Raw genomic sequence first — 21,064 nt, forward strand, 5'->3', positions numbered from 1 at the left:
ACACATGACCACCCATCCATAATAAGGAGCTTTAATCAATTATGCTATCATTCACTTCTATAATAATTATCTTTTCTTATTTTATATAAAAACTCTCATGACTACCATATTTTCTAGATATCTAATTTTCTTGGATCTTATAAGATTCTTTAAGAAATAATGATATTATTATAATGGGAGATGGAAGTTTTGGTGTCTAACTCTCTAATTTCAAAAAGATAAATAGAAGATAAATCATAATAAGTTAGAATATAAGAATTAAAATATCATTCATTTTAATACCCAAAATATTAAAATAAAAAGAATTCATTCTAAAATAAAATATAATAAGTTAGAATATAAGAAAGAAAAAGAAGTAAAGAGAAAGATAAACTTTTAACCCATATAAAAAAACACAAATGAATAATTTATTTTTTCAAGTTTCATAATTGTAACATCCTATTTTAATAGTATAAAACTACTAAAATAAAATGGTACAAAGATGGTAATAAAACAACTAGGTAAAACAAAGCTACGATAAAGAAAAGATCTACACCTGTAGAACCATCTAACCACACATTTGCTTCACCCTCACCTCTCGCTAGAGCAACTAAAAAGACATTCTTATCTGCTCCTACCATTAAGGTGATCATCGCAAACAAGAAGATGATAAACAAACAAACAAACATAGAACCAAGGGTAAGCTAGTGATAGAAAAAATCCAACATGGTATATTAAGATATCATTATATATCACATTTCATACAAAGTTAATCAAACATCCTAATCATGCCATAAACCTAGACTTGACCATCCAGATATAGTATAAATGTTTAGCCATGGTGGATTCTGCACTTGTGTGGTGGAACAACTAACTCACTCAAAGCTACCACACAAGATAGCACGTTAAAACACCCTTTGCCAAAAAGAGAAAGGCCTTTAGGCTAGAACCTCCTCCTACTCTCACGGAAAGACCCACCTCTCTCTCTAATTGCACATGGATAATCATAAGAGCATCAGGATAACCTCCACATCATTCCTTACATTTATACCAACAACATTTGATACAAACACTAAGAATTCTCCTTAGAACTCTTACAACTCAATTTCATACCATCATGTATTCCCAACCATATCACTAAGTAATAGAAAAATCATCACACCATATATAAATCCAATCAATAAAAGAAATACAAAACAAAACAACCAAACAAACTCAACTTACTCGCTCAACGAACACAGACTACTTACCACGATAGCCAAGCCCCACTCGCCTAGTGAGAGCCAAAACAACAAGCTCCACAAGCCTAGCGAGCTAGCTCGCTTAGCCATTGAAACTCACTTTCAGAGATCTCATATACTTGCCCAACGAACCCCCTTTGCTCGCCTAGCCACTCTGCATAATTCTGTAGTATTTAAACTGCAGAATTTGCACCCCTAAACACCCCAAGACCTATCCTAAATACTTTTACCAACTTCTAACACTTATAGATTGAATACTAAACTAAACTTGATCTAACCAAAAGTATATAAACCGATCTAAAGTCGTTTTGAATTGTTTTACCACAAGATTCCAACTTAAAACAACTAAAACCTCACTTTATAGACTCTAAATCAATCCCACATATTTTAACTCGTAGATAAACAACTTAGGGACTCTAACAAGTTAGAAATGACTTAAAAATGTACTTCAAACCATTCATTTTGACACAGAACCTATATTTCAAAATCTCACTCTTTAAAACCCCTAAATCAAGCCTAAAAAAATTCTTAAAGCATCCTCTTGACTTATACCCACTTCTATCTCAACTTTCTATCAACTTAAGCTATCAACAAGTTCTAATTGAGTCTACAGATGTCTCATATTTCTGTTTATCCCTTTAGACCCTCTGTTCTAAAAATCACCTATCAAAACCTCACTTTTAGACCAAACTAGTTCATGTCTTAGCCCATATAATTTCTTTTCAACACATAAACCAATTCATCACCAACAATTTCACAATAACAACAGCATTCAAGTTAAATATCATATCTAATCAGAATCATTCAACCAAATGCAATTAATCAAACACACTTAGTACTAACATGCTCATTTCAAGCATACAATTCAACATACATTCAACTCTCATACTAATAACTATAATTTCATACTTTATAACTCAAAATAAAATAAAACATTAGGTTCCCTTACCTTTTAGAAGACCAATCGTTCTAAAGAACCTTATTCCGGTCACACAGTTCAAGAAGCTCTATTTGTACCTACAAACAACAGAAACACGATCAGAGTATACCATTAATACCATTGATCAACAGAGAGTCTTATAGAAGACTCGAACATTACATGAAAAATGAGCAGGGTCCCCTTACAATAGAAAAGAAAGGACAAGAGAGAAGGGGTTGAAACTTAACTTACTTAAATGGAAAAACTAATCGGTCTAAAATGAAGAGCTCGCTCTTAGAATCATTCATAACATTTCAGTTATTCAATCAGATGAGCAGAGAAGAAGAACTCCTAGAGAGAAGTCAGAGAACTTTAGAAAAGTGATTTTTAAAGAGATTATGTGTTAAAAAAAATAATGAAACTCGTTCGTAATGTCATTTGCTAGATTTTACAATAATCACAAACCCTAAACAATAATTAATATAAATAATATTTAAACATAAGTTCCTTTAAAAAATTTGACAATATTAGTTTAAATTTTTCACAATAAATCATGTGTCACTATTTTATTAGTTTGTTTAAATTTATTTTTAAAAAATATCTAAAAAATCAATCGCAAGCCACCACACATAATTATTAAAAAAAATTGTTAAAAAAACATTTTTCTTTACGTAAATTTATTATTATAAGATGCCTTCGTATTTAGTTCTGTGTATTACTTACCAGAATCTGCATTTCTCCTACGTCATCTTCAACTTTCTTTAAATTTGAGTCTATCTGTATCGTTTTCATCACAAACAAACAAGCAAGTCCATACAAAAGTACAAAAGTATATGAAAAGAGATTAATAACTAAAATCAAGTTTTTCTCAAATTGAAAAGACAATGCATACTAAATCATTATCACCAAGGATAATTAATCCCATTATATTTGATTCACTGAAGCATCTCAACGACTTGGCTCATGGTGGGCCTAGAATCTCTGTCTTCCATGACACAGTTCAAAGCCACTGTACACAGAATTTCCATCTTCCTGTGATCATAATCAGCTCCAATATCAGGTGCAATTATCTCCTCCACCCAATATGAGTTACTACTGTTTCCCTTTTTCTCTCTCACCCATTCCACCACCCTCCCATCATATCTTTCTTCATCATCATGGATACTTCTTGTTGTGCTTTTCCCAGTTACCATTTCCAAAACAACAATTCCATAGCTATAAACATCCACCTTCGATGTGATTGGCAAGTTAAAAACCCATTCAGGTGCTATATATCCTCTCGTCCCTCTGATCATAGAGATGCTTGAATTGCTGAGCTTATTACCTCTCTTCAGGAGCTTCGACAGGCCAAAATCTGCTACCTTGGGTTGATAATTAGCGTCAAGAAGTATGTTCTGTGGCTTTATATCACAGTGCAAAATCCACTCCAAGCATTCTTCATGAAGATATGCCAGAACTCTTGCAGTTCCAAGGGCAATGTTATATCTCTTACTCCAATCAAGAGTGTTGGATGACAGATTTTGTGCCAAAGAACCATTCTCCATATATTCATACACCAACAATCTATGCTTTCCCTCAGCACAATATCCCCACATTTGAATCAAGTTCATGTGGTTAAGCCTTCCAATGATGCTCACTTCAGCAAGGAATTCTCCTTCTCCTTGTTCAGCTTCATTCAGTCTCTTAATTGCTGCATGTCTTTCATCTGATAAAATACCTTTGTACACAACCCCTCCCGCACCCCTTCCGATCTCTTCACTGAACCCCTTTGTCGCCTTTTTCAACTCTGAATAACTATATTTTCTGAATCCTGTTTCTGCAAGATGGTAGCCCTCTCGATCAACGTTAGACTTTTGTCTGGTCCTAACTAGACACCAAATCAAAACAATGCAAATCACTTCAAAAGCTCCAAGGGCGGTGGAAAACCACAGGAAAATCTTCACAAAATGGTTTCCTTGTGATTTGATATAATCTCTTTGAAGTTGAACTGAACAAACATGATCATATAAAGGTTCGCTGGCATGTTCTTTGTGAGAGAAGCTATTACTTTTGGGAAATCTAAGGTATGTTGCTCCTTGGAATACCGGTGAACGTCTTCCATTGAGCAATTGCGTTTTCGTATAGCACCTATAAAATGGTTTATCATCACTATAGGAGTGCTGAAACCCCTTACAACTGCAGTCTTGCAAGCATAAATTCTCACAGGCACTATAGTTACTGACTTCTACATAATGATTATCATAGCCATAAAACTCAACATTTCGAATTTCCAAGAACATAGACTCATTCCTATGGCAAGTAAGCTGAAACAAGGGTTCACACCCTTCAGACCAATCACTGTGGTTCTTCAATCTATGCCCCGGAAGACACAAACATTTTCTTCCACTCTTAGGAACGTAAGTGCAGAAGCTGTTGGTTCCACAAATCCCATGAGATATGCAACCACTAGAAATTGCTTGCCATGAAACATACCACTTCTGCAAAACATTATTTCGACTGTACACTCGAACATTGCCATCACAATCCACTTTCAACCTTCTCTGCAGCACTGTTCCGTAATCAGATGTCACGAAAGTGAAATTATCTGTTGAACTGAAAAGTCCCAGAGAATTCAACACGCCAATTCTAGTACTGTTGAAATTAGTCCTTCCAGCATCCCAACTTATCAACCAAGGTTGTGGCCAGTAGGAGCTTGAAACATCAGGACCATCGTAATGAAGACCAAGAACGTTGTCATCATCGAAGAAAAACTTATAGAAACCTGAGGAATGGTTACTCTCGCTTCTTGAAGACACAAGTTGCGTATATCTTGTTAGAGGCTGACCAGGAACGAGAGTGTCGGTTGGAAAATCGAAACTTTGCCACAGTACGGTTCCTTGAAGATGGCGTAACACTAGATTGCCATCATCTTTGAGATGCAACTCCACTGGGGCTGATGAAGCAGTGTTTGAAGACCAAGCAATGTTAAGAGCAGCATCAATCAAGACCATGTTGCCATCGTTTGTGAGGGAAAGTTTGGAGCTTTTTCCATTGACAGGTTGGTCACGGTTTGCCATCCATGTGACAGAAGTTGGGCTGTGAAAATGAGGCTCCGTGAACCATATTGCAAATGAATATGCGTTGTCACCAATGGCTAAAAAGCCAGCAGAAAAGATGGCGTTTGGTGAGATGAGAATATGGTGTGGATTTTCCACAGAGAGGGAAGAGCCCATTGTCAGGGATGATGAAGAAGATGATGAAAGTTGGAAATACAATAATGGTAGAAGAAAGAGTGTGATTGACATAGGCATACTCATATTCAATGGAAGATCTCGTGTGTTCTTGTTGAAATCCAGTAATTTGTGTTTGTACTCATGAACTGTGTATTGATATTGTAATATATTTTTGCGGTTGGTTACCATGATGCCAAAAGAACCTAATAGTCTATTACTCCATCCATCTCACAAAGGAAAAGATAACTAGTTTAAGTTATTAAAATAATATTAATTTATTAGTTAATTTGTAATTAAGTATTTAATTATTGTTTGTCTTTATTTAATTTTATTTGATATTTTCATTTTAATAATTATAATTTTTTTAATATGTAATATTAGAATATTAAATATTTAATAATATTGTATTTTCTTTTGTATTTTTATTTTTGTAAATAAATTATATAATCATAATTTTAAATAATAATAATGAAATTAGATTTAGATATCTTAAAAGGAACGCATGGATAAAAAAAGGAAAAAATATAATTAAAGTGGTCAATTATGTCTTTTTAATGTAATTAACCATATTGACATGATAAAGTGAAATGAAAACTCTTGGAATGGAGAAAACAAAAATAACTATAAATCATATTTAAGAATAAATAGTTGAATTATTCAAATCGGTGAGACTCAATTTCTAAAAATAATAAAAAAATTTATTTATTTTTTATATAGAAACTTCTAATATCATGTTTATATTTCGAGGAATTATTTTGCTAAGAGATATAATATTTAAGAATCAGTTTAATATTAAAACATTTTCCTAATCAGTTTCATTTTAAATTTATAGTTGAGAGAATTTATCGTTATATTATACAAAAATATTAATGTTAGAACTTTCCATACATTCATACACTACATTAATAATTTTCTCATTTCAAGTAATATATTAATAGGTTCATATTCTCACCCAGAATTTCAAATAGGTTTCTTTCTTTTTCAGCATCTCAATTGAGTCCTTATTTTTGTAAAATTGAATCAAATAGGACATTTTCGTCAAACTGAAATGACGCTATTAAGAAGGGTATGCTGGCAGTGTAGTTTTTTATTACGTGGCATTAAAAACGTGATTGAATTATATTTTATTAATTTTTGAATTAAAAAATAAAGCATACAGAGTGGAAACTGATGTTTAAGTAAGGGCAAAGTTGGAAATTAAACCTAAAATTAAGTGTTGAAAGCCTCATTCTCATTTACATTGTGAAATTCAACAGTCCAACAACACATCCCGTGAACATAAAATTAAAAAAGAAAAAACATTTTATGGAGAAAAAACATTTCAGCCAATAACATGCTACCACATCACCACTTTGACACATCATCATCTTCTCTAACAATCTGAAACCCTAATTCCCAAACCAAACCCTAGGGCGCCGTTAGCCACCGCCGCACCACCAGCAACCACCTTGTTGCCGCACCATCACATCAGGCCAACACCCATCTTCCACGCGCAAGCATCTTGATCGTCTTCATCACGCCATCAACGGCGGTGTTTCCATTCGAAGCCACTAGGCACACGCCGCCGCAAGGCCACCAACTATCAAAGCATCTTCTCCCTCAAGCGTCAGCTATGCCGCGCCACAACCATCAATCCCATGTGCCGCCGCGAAAGACCACTGTCACACCGCCACCTTCTCCTTCGTCCTCACCATCTTCCTCGCGTCGCTACAGTTCGCACCATCACGAAGCCTCACGCTGCGATTAATGTCGTCATCGGATATCGCGTTTCTTCCACAGAACAATCCCAAATCGTCGTTGAACCTCCACTGCAAGTCTCTTCGCCAAAGTGTCGCTGCCTTCGTTCTCATCCAAACTCCATGGACGCCGCACCTCCGTCATCAATCTCGCACAACCATGGAAGCTTGCTCCTTCGCACTGCAAACAGAGAACCCAGAATCGCACTACCCAGAATCGCACTACCCAGAAAAATCCCTAAATCGGGCTACAACAGAAAAATCTTTGCCATCCCTGCCAGCCCACACCACGAACAAAAATTTTTTTGTTTTCTCCCATGAACCGTAAAGCTCAACTTTCCCGAGTTTCATTTAGATTTGGATTTCAATTGCAGAGAAGATCTAACATTTAATTTTAGGTTTAATTTCTAACTTTGCCCTTACTTAAACATCAGTTTCCACTCTATTTGCTTTATTTTTTAATTCAAAAATTAAAAAAATATAATTCAATCACGTTTTTAATGCCACGCAATAAAAAACTACAACTGCCAGCATACCTTTCTTAACGGCGTCATTTCAATTTGACGGGAAAATCCTATTTGATTCAATTTTACAAAAATAAGGACTCAATTGAGATGCCGAAAAAGAAAGAGACTTATTTAAAATTCTGGATGAAAATAGGGACTTAACACATTAAACCTATATTAAATTATGAAATTGCATACTTACAAGCACCATTGTGGATTTTATGTTTGTTTATTAAGACATTTCTTTATGCAAGTGAGATGAGTAAATATTGATCATTTCTTTTATACAACATTGTTTTTCTTAAAGCATAAAATACACCAGTGATTAAATTAAAAGGAAGCATTAATATCTTAAATTATAAATAGAGTAGTTAACAGTTAGGCTCATTTAATTTCGAACAACAATTTATCACCCTATTAAATTTTCATACGTAATCAACTATGTCATGATTCACAGAATGAAATCAATTCGTATACATGCAAGAATAAATATTACTTTCATATCTGACATTGTCGGCTAAACTTTGTCGCTGTATTCTTTTTAATAATTTTTGTTTTCGTATTTTTGAAATTCTCAGAATAGATGTTCCATTTAGCTTTAATAATTAAATAATATTTTTATGCACCATTGTAAGTTTAAAGGAATAAAATTATTTCTTATCAAAGTGTTAATTACTAAAACATAAAAGATAAAAAAAATATTTTAATCATTATTTACTTTGAATTTTTATAATATTTTTGTTTCATAATATATTCTAAAATTTTACTCTCTTGAGTTCCTTTTTACCGTATTTGTTTTTTCACAACATTGTGAGTAAAATGAAAAATATTTTACAAAAATTAAAATTAAATTTTATAAAATTGGATATTAAAGTGAATGACAAAATACTACGTATAAAGCATACATTTCACAAATGTAATATCATTCAAAGTGTAAGTGTCAGAGCGGCGACAGCGGAATGATTAGCAAGAAATAACAAATCAAGAGACTTTTTAATACGAACGTGTGTCTTTTAATTTCTACTCAATTAAACTTACCAAACAAATAATAAAGACAAATAAAGATGGTAAGATTGAGAGAAATTTGCATAAATGATTTTATTCTGGTTCGGATCTTACCAATCCTACATCCAGTCGCTTATGTCAAAACAAGATAAACAGTTCACTACTACAAAACAATTACAAATTACAATCACAAAGAAACAATTTGTAAAATTTTAGAAACCATCTCTCTTGTTACCCCAAGAGATGAAAGTCACTTCCCCTATAACTCACAAGGGATGAACACCTCTGAATCTTCACAAAGGATGAACACCTCCTCCGAATGCCTTCACGAAGGATGATAGGCTTTTAACTCAGCAACAACAACAACACTCAATCACACTCCTTGTGAAAGTTCTCGCTCTATGCCAACGCCAAGTTCTCAAAGCCATAGCACAAGGGTTCAACAAACCCTAGAACACTCATCACCGCACACTGTAGATAAGATTTTCTGAAACGAATGAAAGTCCCAATCTGATTTATAGAGATATCAGTCAAAGATACCTCCAAAAATCTGTTGTCAACTAATTAACGTGTGATAATCAATTATCCAATTATGGTAATTAATTTATGCATTTAATGAATGCACAACTTGCTTAAAAATTCTCATAATTGCTCGTTATAATCAATTATCGCAAGTCATAGTCGATTATTATAAATTGATAATCAATTATCTTGAGCATAAAATGAGGTTTTCTGATTCAAAATAAATTTTAACGCAACCTAAGACAAACAATACATAGAATCAAATATAAACCACATCCTATACATAAATCTACTAAACTATAAAAGCTTTAATATAAAAACAAGTGTTCATGAAGATCATCAAGATTTCTGCTCTTTAGCTTTATGCTAACAATCTCTCCCTTTTTGATGATGATAAAAAATATTTTAATTTAAAGCTTTTTGTAACCTGCACTGATCTGTAACTCATACATAACTTAAAGAAGAGGGATTAGTAGACAAAAGATAAATATAACTAAGCCTTTAAACATATTTCTCCCCCTTTTTTATCATTATTAAAAAGACGTTATGTATGATAAAAAAAATTTCTCCCCCTAAATATAAGAACTCCCCTTAAATATAAATCATATAACAATTATCATAATTTTTATTAAAGGGAAACAGGAGGCACAATTCAAAACATAGAAAATAAAATAAATTTAGAAATTATAATAAATAAATAAAAACAAGATAAAGAAATACTCCTCTGAATTGCATTTGATTCTTTAAGGAAGAAAGAGAAGTAGTTAAAAATAAATTATCAAAATTTTCTTTTCAAATTAAAAACTCCCCTTTAATTTGACAAACCATACTTTACTAAGTTTTGGTGCACACCCAAAAACTTTTTCCTTAATTTTGAAATAACCTGCAAAAAGAAAAAAATAATATTTTGGTACCTAAAAATACTTATTTGGGTACTTTAAAGTTAGAGATAAATTATTTTATAATTGGAATTCATGCATATATTCCATTTGGAACACCATAATGTTTTATTCTATATTTATTTGATGTATGACCATTTTTCATGCAATAAAAACAAGTAACATCATTTGGGTTCCTATAACTTCTATTTTTATAATTATAATCATAATAATTTTGATAATATTTTGGAACATACTTGATTTTATTTTTATAATTATAATCATTATAATTATATTTAGGAACATTTTCAATTTTATTACCATAATCATAATCGTAGTAATTATAATTATATTTAGAAACATTTTTATCAACCGTTTTAACATTTGAATTATTTTTACTACTTTCAGCATGAGTTGTTTCTTGTAATTTATTCATATTACATTCATCGTTACTAGTAAATTTACCATTTTCACAAAATAAAATTTTATTTTTCAAATTTTTATTCTCTTCAAGAATATTTTCAAAGTCTAATTTTAAATTTTTATTTTCTTTATAAATATTTTCAAAATTCAAATTTAAATTTTTATTTTCTTCAAGAATATTTTCAAAATTCAATTTTAATTCTTTGAAATTCTTTTTCAGTTTCTTATGAGCTTTATCTAATTTTTCCGATTCTACTATTAAAGCCGTATAAGTTTCATGCAATTCATCTTCACGTATTTGACTATAATTATTAGAATCGCTAGATGTACTTACTTCGCTTCCAACGTCGTGGTCTGCCATCAAACAAATGTTTGCTTCTTCATCAGATTCGCTCAAATCAGAAATTGTTTCATTGTCATCCTCCCATGCAATGTAGGCCTTCTTTTTGAAGTTTTTCTTTTCTTTCTTTTCTTTACCCTTCTTTTGTTTTAGGCAGTCAGCTTTTAAGTGCCCCCTTTCTCCGCAACCATAGCATCTATAGTTTGAGGAAGATTCTTGGTTTTTTTCTCTTTTCGTATTTGAATCTTCCTTTGTCTTTTGATTTCATGAACCTGTTGAGCCTCTTTATCATAAGTTTCAAATTTTCTTCCTCATCCGAGTCTTCATCTTCTAGTTTGCTTTTGCTCATTTCTACCTCAAATTTTAAGGCTAGAGTCTTTTTCTTCTTAGTTTTTGCTTCTTCTTCATCTAGTCTTCCGAGGTCAAGTTCATGCTCTCTCAATTTCCCAAATAAAGCCACCATAGTCATTGTGTTGAGATTTTGTGACTCAGAAATTGCAGTCACTTTTGGTTGCCACGACCTGTCTAAAGATTTCAAAATTTTAATATTAAGCTCATCATTTTCGAAAGACTTACCTAGTCCAATGAGATGATTAACAATGTTGGTGAAGCGTTTCTAGACGTTTGAAATTGTTTCTCCTCTCTTCATCATGAACATTTCGTATTCCTAGATCAAGGTATTCTTTCTAGCTCTCTTTACGTCATCAGTACCTTCGTGGGTTACTCTCAACACTTCCCACATTTCTTGAGTAGTCTTACAAATAGAGATCCTGTAAAACTCATCCACAGTTAAAGCAGATCAAATAATATTTTGAGCGTTTACATCGTTTTGAAACCTTTTCTTTTCTTCAGCAGTCCACTAAACACGGGGCTTTAGTTCCTGCTTATTGTCAGTAGGAACAGACGAACCAAATGCAATAACTTCCCAAATATCACAATCAATAGACTCAATAAATATTTGCATTCTTACCTTCCAGAATGCATAATTTTCACTTGTGAATAGGGGTGGCCTATTGATAGAAGCACCCTCTACAAAAGTTTGATATGATCCTGCCATTTGAATAACTATCAAATCAAGCTCTGATACCAATTGTCATAGCGGCTGCAGCGAAATGATTAGCGTGGAATAAAAAATCAAGAGGGTTTTTAATACGAACGTGTGCCTTTTAATTTCCACTCAATTAAACTTACCAAGCAAATAATAAGAACAAATAAAGAGGGTAAGGTTGAGAGAAATTTGCACAAATGATTCTATCCTGGTTTAGATCTTACCAATCCTACATCCAGTCGCTTATCTCAAAACAAGATAAACAGTTCACTACTCACAAAACAATTACAAATTACAATCACAAAGAAACAATTTGTAAAATTTTAGAAACCATATCTCTTGTTACCCCAAGAGATGAAAGTCACTTCCCCTGTAACCCACAAGGGATGAACACCTCCTCTGAATCTTCACAAAGGATGAACACCTCCTCCGAATGCCTTCACGAAGGATGATAGGCTTTTAACTCAGCAACAACAACAACACTCAATCACACTCCTTGTGAAAGTTCTCGCTCTATGCCAACACACCAAGTTCTCAAAGCCACAGCACAAGGGCTCAACAAACCCTAGAACACTCATCACCGCACACTGTAGATTAGATTTTTCGAAATACACTTATTTCGTATTTTGTATTTCGTATTTTAGAATGAGAGTCCCAATCTGATTTATAGAGATATCAATCAAGGATACCTCCAAAAATCTATTGTCAACTAGTTAACGTGTGATAATCAATTATCCAATTATGGTAATTAATTATGCATTTAATGAATGCACAACGGTAAAAAAAACTTGCTTAAAAATTCTCATAATTGCTCATTATAATCAATTATGGCAATTCATAATTGATTGCTGATAATCGATTATGATAAATTGATAATCAATTATCTTGAGTATAAAATGAGATTTTCTGATTCAAGATAAATTTTAACGCAACCTAAGGCAAACAATACATAAAATCAAATATAAACCACATCCTATACATAAATCTACTAAATTATAAAAGCTTTAATATTAAAACAAGTATTCATGAAGATCTTCCTGCAATATGAGCACTTGAGACTTGACTTTGAGATATCATCAAAATTTTTGCTCTTTAGCTTTATGCTAACAGTAAGAACCTAGAAAATGGAGTATTAGAGTAGATAAATGTATTAAAATAATGAGACCAAGTATTTTATTATAAAATAATCTTATAATATAAATAGAATTTTCTAAAGTTCGGTTCATTATCTAAAATATTTCTATCTCTCTAAAACACTATTTTCTTCTTTTTCTCTCACTTTTATCTAACTTTTCTCACTCTTGGAGTATTTGTTCAACGATCAGGAAGTGCTTAGGTGATCACTGAGTCAAGGGCTACTTATCTGTCTGATCATATTTTCAGTTAGAGCAAGTAAGTTTCGTGCTCTTTTTCTTAGTTTTTTCCTAATATGTGATCATGCCAAGAATCGGTTCTTGCATGTATTAAGTTGTGTTCTTCTTCAATGCTTAGTTAAATTTAGGTTTTAAGGTCTCTCTTTAATCATCAATCGGTGATTTGTAGGTATTTTTAGAAATTCCTTACAATGCAAGTCGCGATCGAGGTATTTTTCTTGAGCTATGCAAGTTGGATAGAAGTAAGGGAAGCTAGTTAATTTCTTTTAAATGTATGTATGTTGTGTAATTTGATGATATGTGGAGACTAAATTGTTTGGATTTTAATGTTAATTAGTTTTTGTGATAATTTAGGTATTTTGATGAAATTGATGGGTTTTATGATGATGAGTAGTTGAGATGAATGATGAATATGTTCTTACGTGTATTTGAGCTGTTGGATTTCACTATTGAAGTGTTTTGGTGTTGAGTGAATTTGTTAAAAGAAAAGGATAACTTGATGGTAGAGTATTTTGGTCTAGGAATGAGTTCTTGAGGAAGGAAATAGTAAGAAATGGTTGGTGAATTGTTTCTGTGCAGTTGAGATTGAGTATGAGCTGAGTTATGTCTTGTTCTAACATCTAAAATGGTAGAAATCTGAGTTGTGAGTGTATGGTGGTGATAAGGTAGAGTCCTACTTGGTTGGAACTCAATTTGGAGGAAGTGAACTAATGAAAACTTGAGTAAGATGTTCTATGTGCAAATGATCAGTTTGGAGAGTTATAGTAAGTCATTTGGGACTTGTTAGAGTCCTTAAGATGCTTGGAATTGTGTCACAAATGGTAGAATTCAATTTGAGTCTCTAAGTTGAGTTTTTGTAAGTTTTTGGGTGAGATTTTGATTCTACTTGTTTAGATTGAGGTTAGGAGTGTTTAGACAACATTAGTTAAGTATATTTAGGTATATAACACAATCTAGGAGGGTTAGAAGTTGGGAAAAATAGTTGGAATTGGTAAACTTAATATAGGTTGCGTAATTTTGCAGATTTGGTGTTGCAGATCATACAGACTCGTTGAGCGAGTGAAGTCGCTCAACGAGTGGTTTTAGAGGTTGGCTCACTGTTTAGTGATTCACACAGCGAGAAGGTGCGCTGAGGACTGGTTGAGGTCTGGGAGCACTGTGAGTTTTATTCGAATAGCGAATGGGTGCACTTAGCGAGTGTCTAGGGGGTTTGGACCATTGTCTGGACTTTCGCACAGCGAGTTGGGTCGTTGAACGAAGAGATTTGGGGTCTGTTACCATTAGGAGTTTTATTCGCACAACACTTTATAGTCTCTTAGCGAGGGTATGTGTTGAGCGACTGGTTCATGTCTTTGAGTACCCTTTCTTTTCTTGTTCTTGATTGGTTTGAAATATAAATTGAGTTTGTTGGGAATGAAATATGATTATGTATGAGTTGTATGAGCAATAAAGTCATGAGTTAAGATTCAAAGTATGGTTTCAAAGTGATGAAAGTAAGTTTTAAAGTGAATCCTCTTTGTGAGGTTCAAGTATGTTTAGAATGAATGCAGGAGCTCAGTCTTGGGGGTTATCTTGAAACTCCAATGATCTTTCATTCTCACGTAGAGAGGATTGATCCATGTCGTAAGGAGTAGCAGGAGGTCTTAATCTTGAAGGTTTCCAGTATGCTCCAAGGTCCGGAACAGACTAACCTCGTGAGTGTGGTAGGGTAAAATCCATTGGCAATGACTTTGCAAAGCAGCAGAAGCCACCACGAGTGCACAACCTGCCATAGCTCGGCAATCCTTTTAAGTTCGGACGGTCAAAGTCAGTGCAGTGTCATGCATAAAGTGTTTTTGGTGATGAAATGTCTATGTATGATTGTATGATATGTAGTTGATAAATATTATGTTTGTTCTTTTATTCCAACCAGCTTACCCTGTTTTTTGTGCTTGTATTTTGTATGTGTTGATGTTTTTTCCTTTGCAATGATCATCCTGTAGGTGTGAGCAAAGAGAGATGAGGTGTCCCTAGAGCAGACTTTGGATGGTGGTGATGCGACAACATAGTTTAGTTAGACTAGTATTGTATATAGTTTTGTATTAGAGAGGTTATATAGAGAATTTAAATTTTATGGTTATTTTGAATGACTGTAATTTTATACTTTATACTTTAGTTGGATAACTGTGCTATCTTATCATATCTATGATAACTCTTTATATAGTATTATACTATATTATTGGAACGTTACACAGAGTAAAAGTTCTAATGATATACTTCAAAATTTTAGTCCTCCAAAATTTTAATATATATTTTTTTATGTCGTCATATGTTTGTATAATAGGTGTGTGTAGATATATTTATAAAGTGTTGTGCGTAATGGACGACGCTATTGACTGTGTTTTCCACCATGGAGGGAAGTTCATTAATGATGATATCTTGAAGTTTGAAGGGGAGACAACAACTTTGTCCTTTGACCCTGATATGTGGAGTTATTTTGTGGTTGTTAGTGTAGTGAAAAGTTTTGGATATGATAATTTTAAAATTTATGGTACTATGTAGGAGGGGATTTAATGTTGGAAAATAGGTTGGAACAATTGACTGATGACATCGGTGCCATGCATATGGCTAACTTAGCTAGGCTTAATGGTGAGGTTCATTTATACGTTGTACATGTTGTTTTTGAGCCCGAAGTGATACATATGCTTGAATATATTATTAATGATCAAGGACAAGTTGAAGGTCATTGTGAAGTCCAAAAAGAGGTGCATGAGGGTGAAGAAGATGGTGATGGAGTTGAAGTAGATGGTGAAGGTGATGATGACTTACAAAAGGGGCATGAGGGTGAAGAAGATGGTGATGGTGTTGAAGTAGATGGTGAAGGTGATGGTGACTGACAAGAGGTGCATGAGGGTGAAGAAGATGGTGATGTTGTTGAAGTAAATGGTGAAGGTGATGGTGAAAGTGATGGTGTTAAAGTACAAGTTGAAGAAGATATTCATCAAGTTGAAGAAGATGTTCATGGTGTTGAAGATGAAGTTGAAGATGATGGTGATGGTGACTAAGAGCAAGACTTGAATGTGTGAGAAGGAGTTGTGGAGGAGGAAGTTGATCTTTGTAGTTGGAGTACATCTACTGATAAAGGTGATGTACATGGAAATAATGAGTGCTTAGAGGGGCTAGTTGATGTGAGTGTGGAATGTGATATAGATGATGATTTAGATGGTAATATGGAAATAGAAGTAAAAAGTCTTTCTGACAGTTCAGACAACAAGATTGATGATGATGATAGAGGTTTGTCAGATGAGGAGTGGAAATCTGAAAAATTACTTAGTGCAACAGATAGTGATGAAGAGGTTAATGACAATGAAGGTTATAGGAGGTTTGGTACGTTTTGTATGTGAAAAAGTATGGTAGACTTTACATAGGAAGTAGGGACTTTTTTTGCAGAAAAACAAGATATTTTAGATTATGTAAAAGGGTATGCTTTGGAAAATGGGAGGAATATAAATTTTGTAAAAAATGACAAAACAAGATTGAGGATGAAGTGCTTTGGTGCAAAATGAGAATGCCCATGGACCATATATTGTGCTTATATGGAGGCTGTGAAATCATGGCAGCTGAGAACTAAAAAAGACATTCATACCTACAGTAGGGAGTTCAACCTCAAGTTACTTGATGCCAAGTGGTTGAGCAAAAAGTTGGAGAAAACAGTAAGGGAAAATCCTAAAATGAAGGGTGTAGATATTCGTGAAAAAGTTCAAAGGAAGTGGAACATAGGTATATCTAGGTGTGTGCCTTATAGAGCCAAAGATATTGCTTCTAATCACATTGTTGGGTCCTTTAAGGAACAATATAAGAGGATATATGATTATGCACATGAGTTGTTGGGAAGAAATCCAGAATCTACAGTTAAGGTTCATGTTGAGGATAATGAGGGTGAAGTAATTTTCAAGAGATTTTATTGTTGTCTAAAGGCATGCAAAGACAATTTTGTCTGTTGTAGGCCAATAATTGGATTAGATGGAGCCTTTTTGAAAGGGAAGTATGGTGGTGAGTTGTTCATAGCTATTGGGAGAGATAGAAATGATCAAATTTTTCCCATTGCATATGCGGTGGTAGAAGTAGAAAACAAAGATTCATGGTCGTGGTTTCTGAATCTTTTGATTCATGATCTTGGTGGTGAAGAAGTATGTTCAGCAATAACTTTTGTGACCAACAAAAGGTAATAGTCATATTTAATTTTGGTATTTTCCTACATTAATTGATTACTTATATATGCTCGTAACTGCTCTTTATTATTTTGAAACCACAAGGTCTACTACGAGCCATACAAGAACTACTCCCTGGTGTTGACTAGAGATTTTGTGAGACACTTATATTTAAATTTTAGGAAGAAATATCCTGGTAAAAATCTGAAACAACTGATGTGCAGGGTAGCTACTGCCACTCACCCTCAAACTTGGGAGAGGGAAATGAGAAGCAGTAAAGATGTCAATGAAGACGCATTCAAGCATTTGATAGTCATCCCTCCAAGGTTTATCTTTTGAATTTCACTCTATCATAGTAATTACCTAGTTGTTCAACATAATTTTTGTACTTATTTACTCTTTCTAATTTATACCACTTATTGTATTAAGTATGTTTCAGGAAAACATAATCCATATTTTGCAAGTCTCTATTAATATATCTTTTGGGCCTAACAGTTGCAATTTGATTAAAAGGATTTGGGTATACTCACTATAAGAGAGGAGGAAGAAAAACCTGAAGGAATTCCACTCTGGAAGTTCCATATCTCCCTGTCATAAATCTCAACTTAGTATTCAACTGGATCAAGGGGCGTATTATGCAGTGTAGTGGATTACTAGCACTATGTTGTGCTTTGGGGTGAACTCAATGAGGCTAGAACACATTTTCCAGTGTTTAAAATTTATATGCATAATTGTGTATGAGTGCATACATAAATTAAATGTTGTTGTTTTGCTTTAAAGTTTAAGATATACTCCGAAATCAGAAGCACAATGGTTCAAACTCAAAGCCCTAACTCACTGCCTTGAGATTGAGCGCCGATTATCATGGAGCTTCCCGATTCCACCGGCAATGACCTCAACCTTAATGCGCCGTTGTCGCAGCCACAACACAACAACAACCACCAAAACGCTCGCTCAGGCCTCAGAGTCGACCTTAACGAGATCCCTTCGCCTTCCTCCTTGTTTGCCGAAACCCTACTGGACTCCGTCACCGTCGTCGTCCGCACTTATCATGAGAACCCCGAGCCGCTGTCGGGAGCCCCCGCTGCCATCCCAAGCAGTAGTCTCGCTCCTTGCGCTGCTTCAGTTTTGGATGACCTAGTTGAAGAGCTTGGGAAAGGGGATTTCGACGTGTCCAAAAATACGACATCGTTCTCAACAAGGAGAGGTTATGTGAACAAAGAGATATTAGGGTTTCCCAATTTGAGGCTGAAGGTTGTGCTGGAAGCGATGAGAATAGCTCTGGAGGTTGTATACAAGCAACATTTCTCGAAGATCTCGCATGGTTGCCGGAGCGGGAGGGGTTGTGCCGCCGCGTTGAGGTACGTGTGCAAAGGTGTTTTAAGTCCTGATTGGTTGTTCACAATGCTTATGGTTAAGAAATTGGATATTGTTTTTTTGGAAAAGCTAATTTCCATAATGGAGGAGAAGATAGAAGATCCTATTTTATATGGTTTCATTCGGAGCATGCTTGATGCTGGAGTGTTAAATCTAGAGTTTGGGGGTTTTCCTAAGGGAAATGGTCTCCCACAAGAAGGGGTTTTGTCATTGAATATTTACCTTGACCTCTTTGACATTGAATTTTGCAGGCTGTCGATGAAATATGAAGGCATATGCGGTAGAGGGCTAAATGAGCGAGACAGGTCTGGCTCCGTGTTGCGCGATTGGTTTAGGAGACAGTTGAATGGAGATGATGTTTGGAAGAGTTCTGGTGTGAAAGTTTACTCTTGTCGCTATATGGATGAGATGTGTTTTGTAGTTTATGGTTCAAGGGGTGTTGCTGTAATTTGAGCATAACAGAGTTTGGGGGTTTTCCAGAGTTATTTGAGCAGTTCTTTGTTGTTGGATGTAGGTGATCAACTGATGAATTGCCTTGTGATGGGTCTCATGGTATCCGATTTTTGGGAACTTTGGTGAGAAGAACAATTAGGGAGAGTCTTGCTGTAAAAGTTGTTCACAAGTTGAAAGAAAAAGTGGAGCTATTCACTCTCTAAAAGGTGGAGATGTGGAATTATGGGACACAGAATTGGGAAGAAATGGTTGGGTCATGGTTTGAAGAAAATTAAGGAATCAGAAATCAAGCATCCTGTGACAAAAACTGAGACTGTTGCTCCTATTAATGTCATAAAGATGTGTCTACTGAGATATAGATATACCCACGGTCTATTAATCTATTTCCTCGGTTCACACAAACGAGGCCAAAAGTCTGGCTAAAAAATAAAGAACACCCTCTACTACCTATGTTGCATTTGAACCGAGGAAAAACATACATTTTTTTACCTCAGTTTAGAACTGAGGCAAAAAGTGGACTTTTTGCCTCGCTTGTATATACCTCGGTTGTAGAACCGCTGCAAATAGACAAAAATAATCGCTGTCGTTTCCCTTTACTGTACTAGTGTATCTTGCAGGGTTTATGCTAATATGACTTTTGTTAATAAAATCTTCACAAATTAACTTTTAAAAGTATTTTTGTTTATAGAGATTTTAAAACCTATCCAAACTTTTAAAAAAGATTTTGGAAAATAATATTTTTAGTTAATAATTTATGATAATTAAATAAGGAATTTTTTTTAAAATATCAAATAAGTTAGTAATAAATAAATTGTTGCCTTCTTGGTAAAAAAGTAGGTTTTGAGTTGTCCATCTTTTTGGAGCGTATAAGTAATGTAAGGGGTGTAAAACATATACTTTCAGAATTTGTTGATTTTGGCCTTTATTTTTGCAGGTGTTTTGTAATTTTTATCAATTCATTTTCATACTTCAAATAACTTAACTTCAGCTACATCAACAAACATTATAATATTTAAAAATAATTTATACAACTAAAAATTAGTTTTTAAGACATTTTTATTTCACTTACAGAAAGAACTTAATCTTAATGATAAGCTTAATGAAAAATCGTCATTTGACTCCTAGGAAGCAAGATAATACTTTGAAGAAATTTATCACTCTCACAAAAGTAAATTCTTAATCATTTCTTGAATTCTTAATATATTCTAAAGTCCTTATATACAATGCAGAGAGAAATTTAAATTTTAAAATCTAAAATGATCAATGGCTTATGTTTCGGGTGTAGTGTCGAGGATTACAATGAGACACTCCTTCACACTTTTCTTCAAGTCTCTTTGCATTGTCTTATGTATCCATAGTTAAATTCATTTTAGATTCTTGATGTTTAAGTTGCAAATCATGTAGACGGATACCTGTCAAAGACACTCTAACGCTCAAGTCAATCATAGTAATGTTTTAAATTCACAATAAATGGAATCACATACCTACTTACCTCAAACTCGTATTTATAGGTTTCGAGATGTACTTGCGATTAGCAAAACCATAATTGTGGCCGAATACTTTGTAAGTATGTTTAGCATGTAAACTTAATTATGTGTTGTACTTAAGGCTTTTTGAGAGTCTGGGATCGATCAGTCGCATATTCGTCTAACTGTTCGATCGAAGGATTATGTTTCAATCTTTCATCCGCAAGTTCTATGGCTAGTCGTGTGTGCATATGGTACAACTTAGATAAGCTTTATTCCTTATTCATATTTTCAATCTCTTTATTGAACCTTGCTCTGGCTGAAATTTTAGTTGTCCCAAGTGTGCTTAGTTGACTTTAGTTTGATCATTGTTTCCATGTCTTCCAATGTCCATAA

General features: G+C 33.9%; 2 protein-coding genes across 4 annotated transcripts; one reads left to right on the forward strand and one right to left on the reverse strand.

Annotated features, from left to right (window-relative positions):
- Positions 1-3,074: 3,074 nt before the first annotated feature.
- Positions 3,075-5,491, reverse strand: LOC124837401 (putative receptor protein kinase ZmPK1). The gene has a single exon (XM_047312745.2). The coding sequence runs from the start codon at positions 5,433-5,435 to the stop codon at positions 3,075-3,077; it is 2,361 nt and encodes a 786-aa protein (XP_047168701.1). The 5' UTR covers positions 5,436-5,491.
- Positions 5,492-17,898: 12,407 nt separating this feature from the next.
- On the forward strand, positions 17,899-19,798 carry LOC124837399 (nuclear intron maturase 4, mitochondrial-like). Of its 3 annotated transcripts, XM_088091682.1 has the most exons (3): positions 17,909-18,733; positions 19,001-19,122; positions 19,264-19,798. In XM_088091682.1, the coding sequence occupies exons 1-3, from the start codon at positions 18,237-18,239 to the stop codon at positions 19,326-19,328; spliced, it is 684 nt and encodes a 227-aa protein (XP_087947808.1). In that variant the 5' UTR covers positions 17,909-18,236; the 3' UTR covers positions 19,329-19,798. The 3 variants fall into 3 exon arrangements, with proteins under 3 accessions (XP_087947810.1, XP_087947808.1, XP_047168700.1); XM_088091684.1 differs by having other exon boundaries at positions 17,899-19,122; XM_047312744.2 differs by having other exon boundaries at positions 17,914-18,733; positions 19,001-19,798.
- Positions 19,799-21,064: the final 1,266 nt, after the last annotated feature.

Source organism: Vigna umbellata, chromosome 5, assembly GCF_029865625.1.
Source record: "Vigna umbellata cultivar VRB3 chromosome 5, Vumbellata_1.0, whole genome shotgun sequence".
Lineage (NCBI taxonomy): Eukaryota > Viridiplantae > Streptophyta > Magnoliopsida > Fabales > Fabaceae > Vigna > Vigna umbellata.

Coding starts and splice junctions, on each gene's coding strand:
- LOC124837401 (XM_047312745.2), bottom strand. CDS start 5,435: ATGAGTATGCCTATGTCAATCACACTCTTTCTTCTACCATTATTGTAT.
- LOC124837399 (XM_088091684.1), top strand. CDS start 18,237: ATGGAGCTTCCCGATTCCACCGGCAATGACCTCAACCTTAATGCGCCG. Junction 19,123..19,263: donor TGATGTTTGGAAGAGTTCTG/GTGTGAAAGTTT, acceptor TGTTGGATGTAG/GTGATCAACTGATGAATTGC.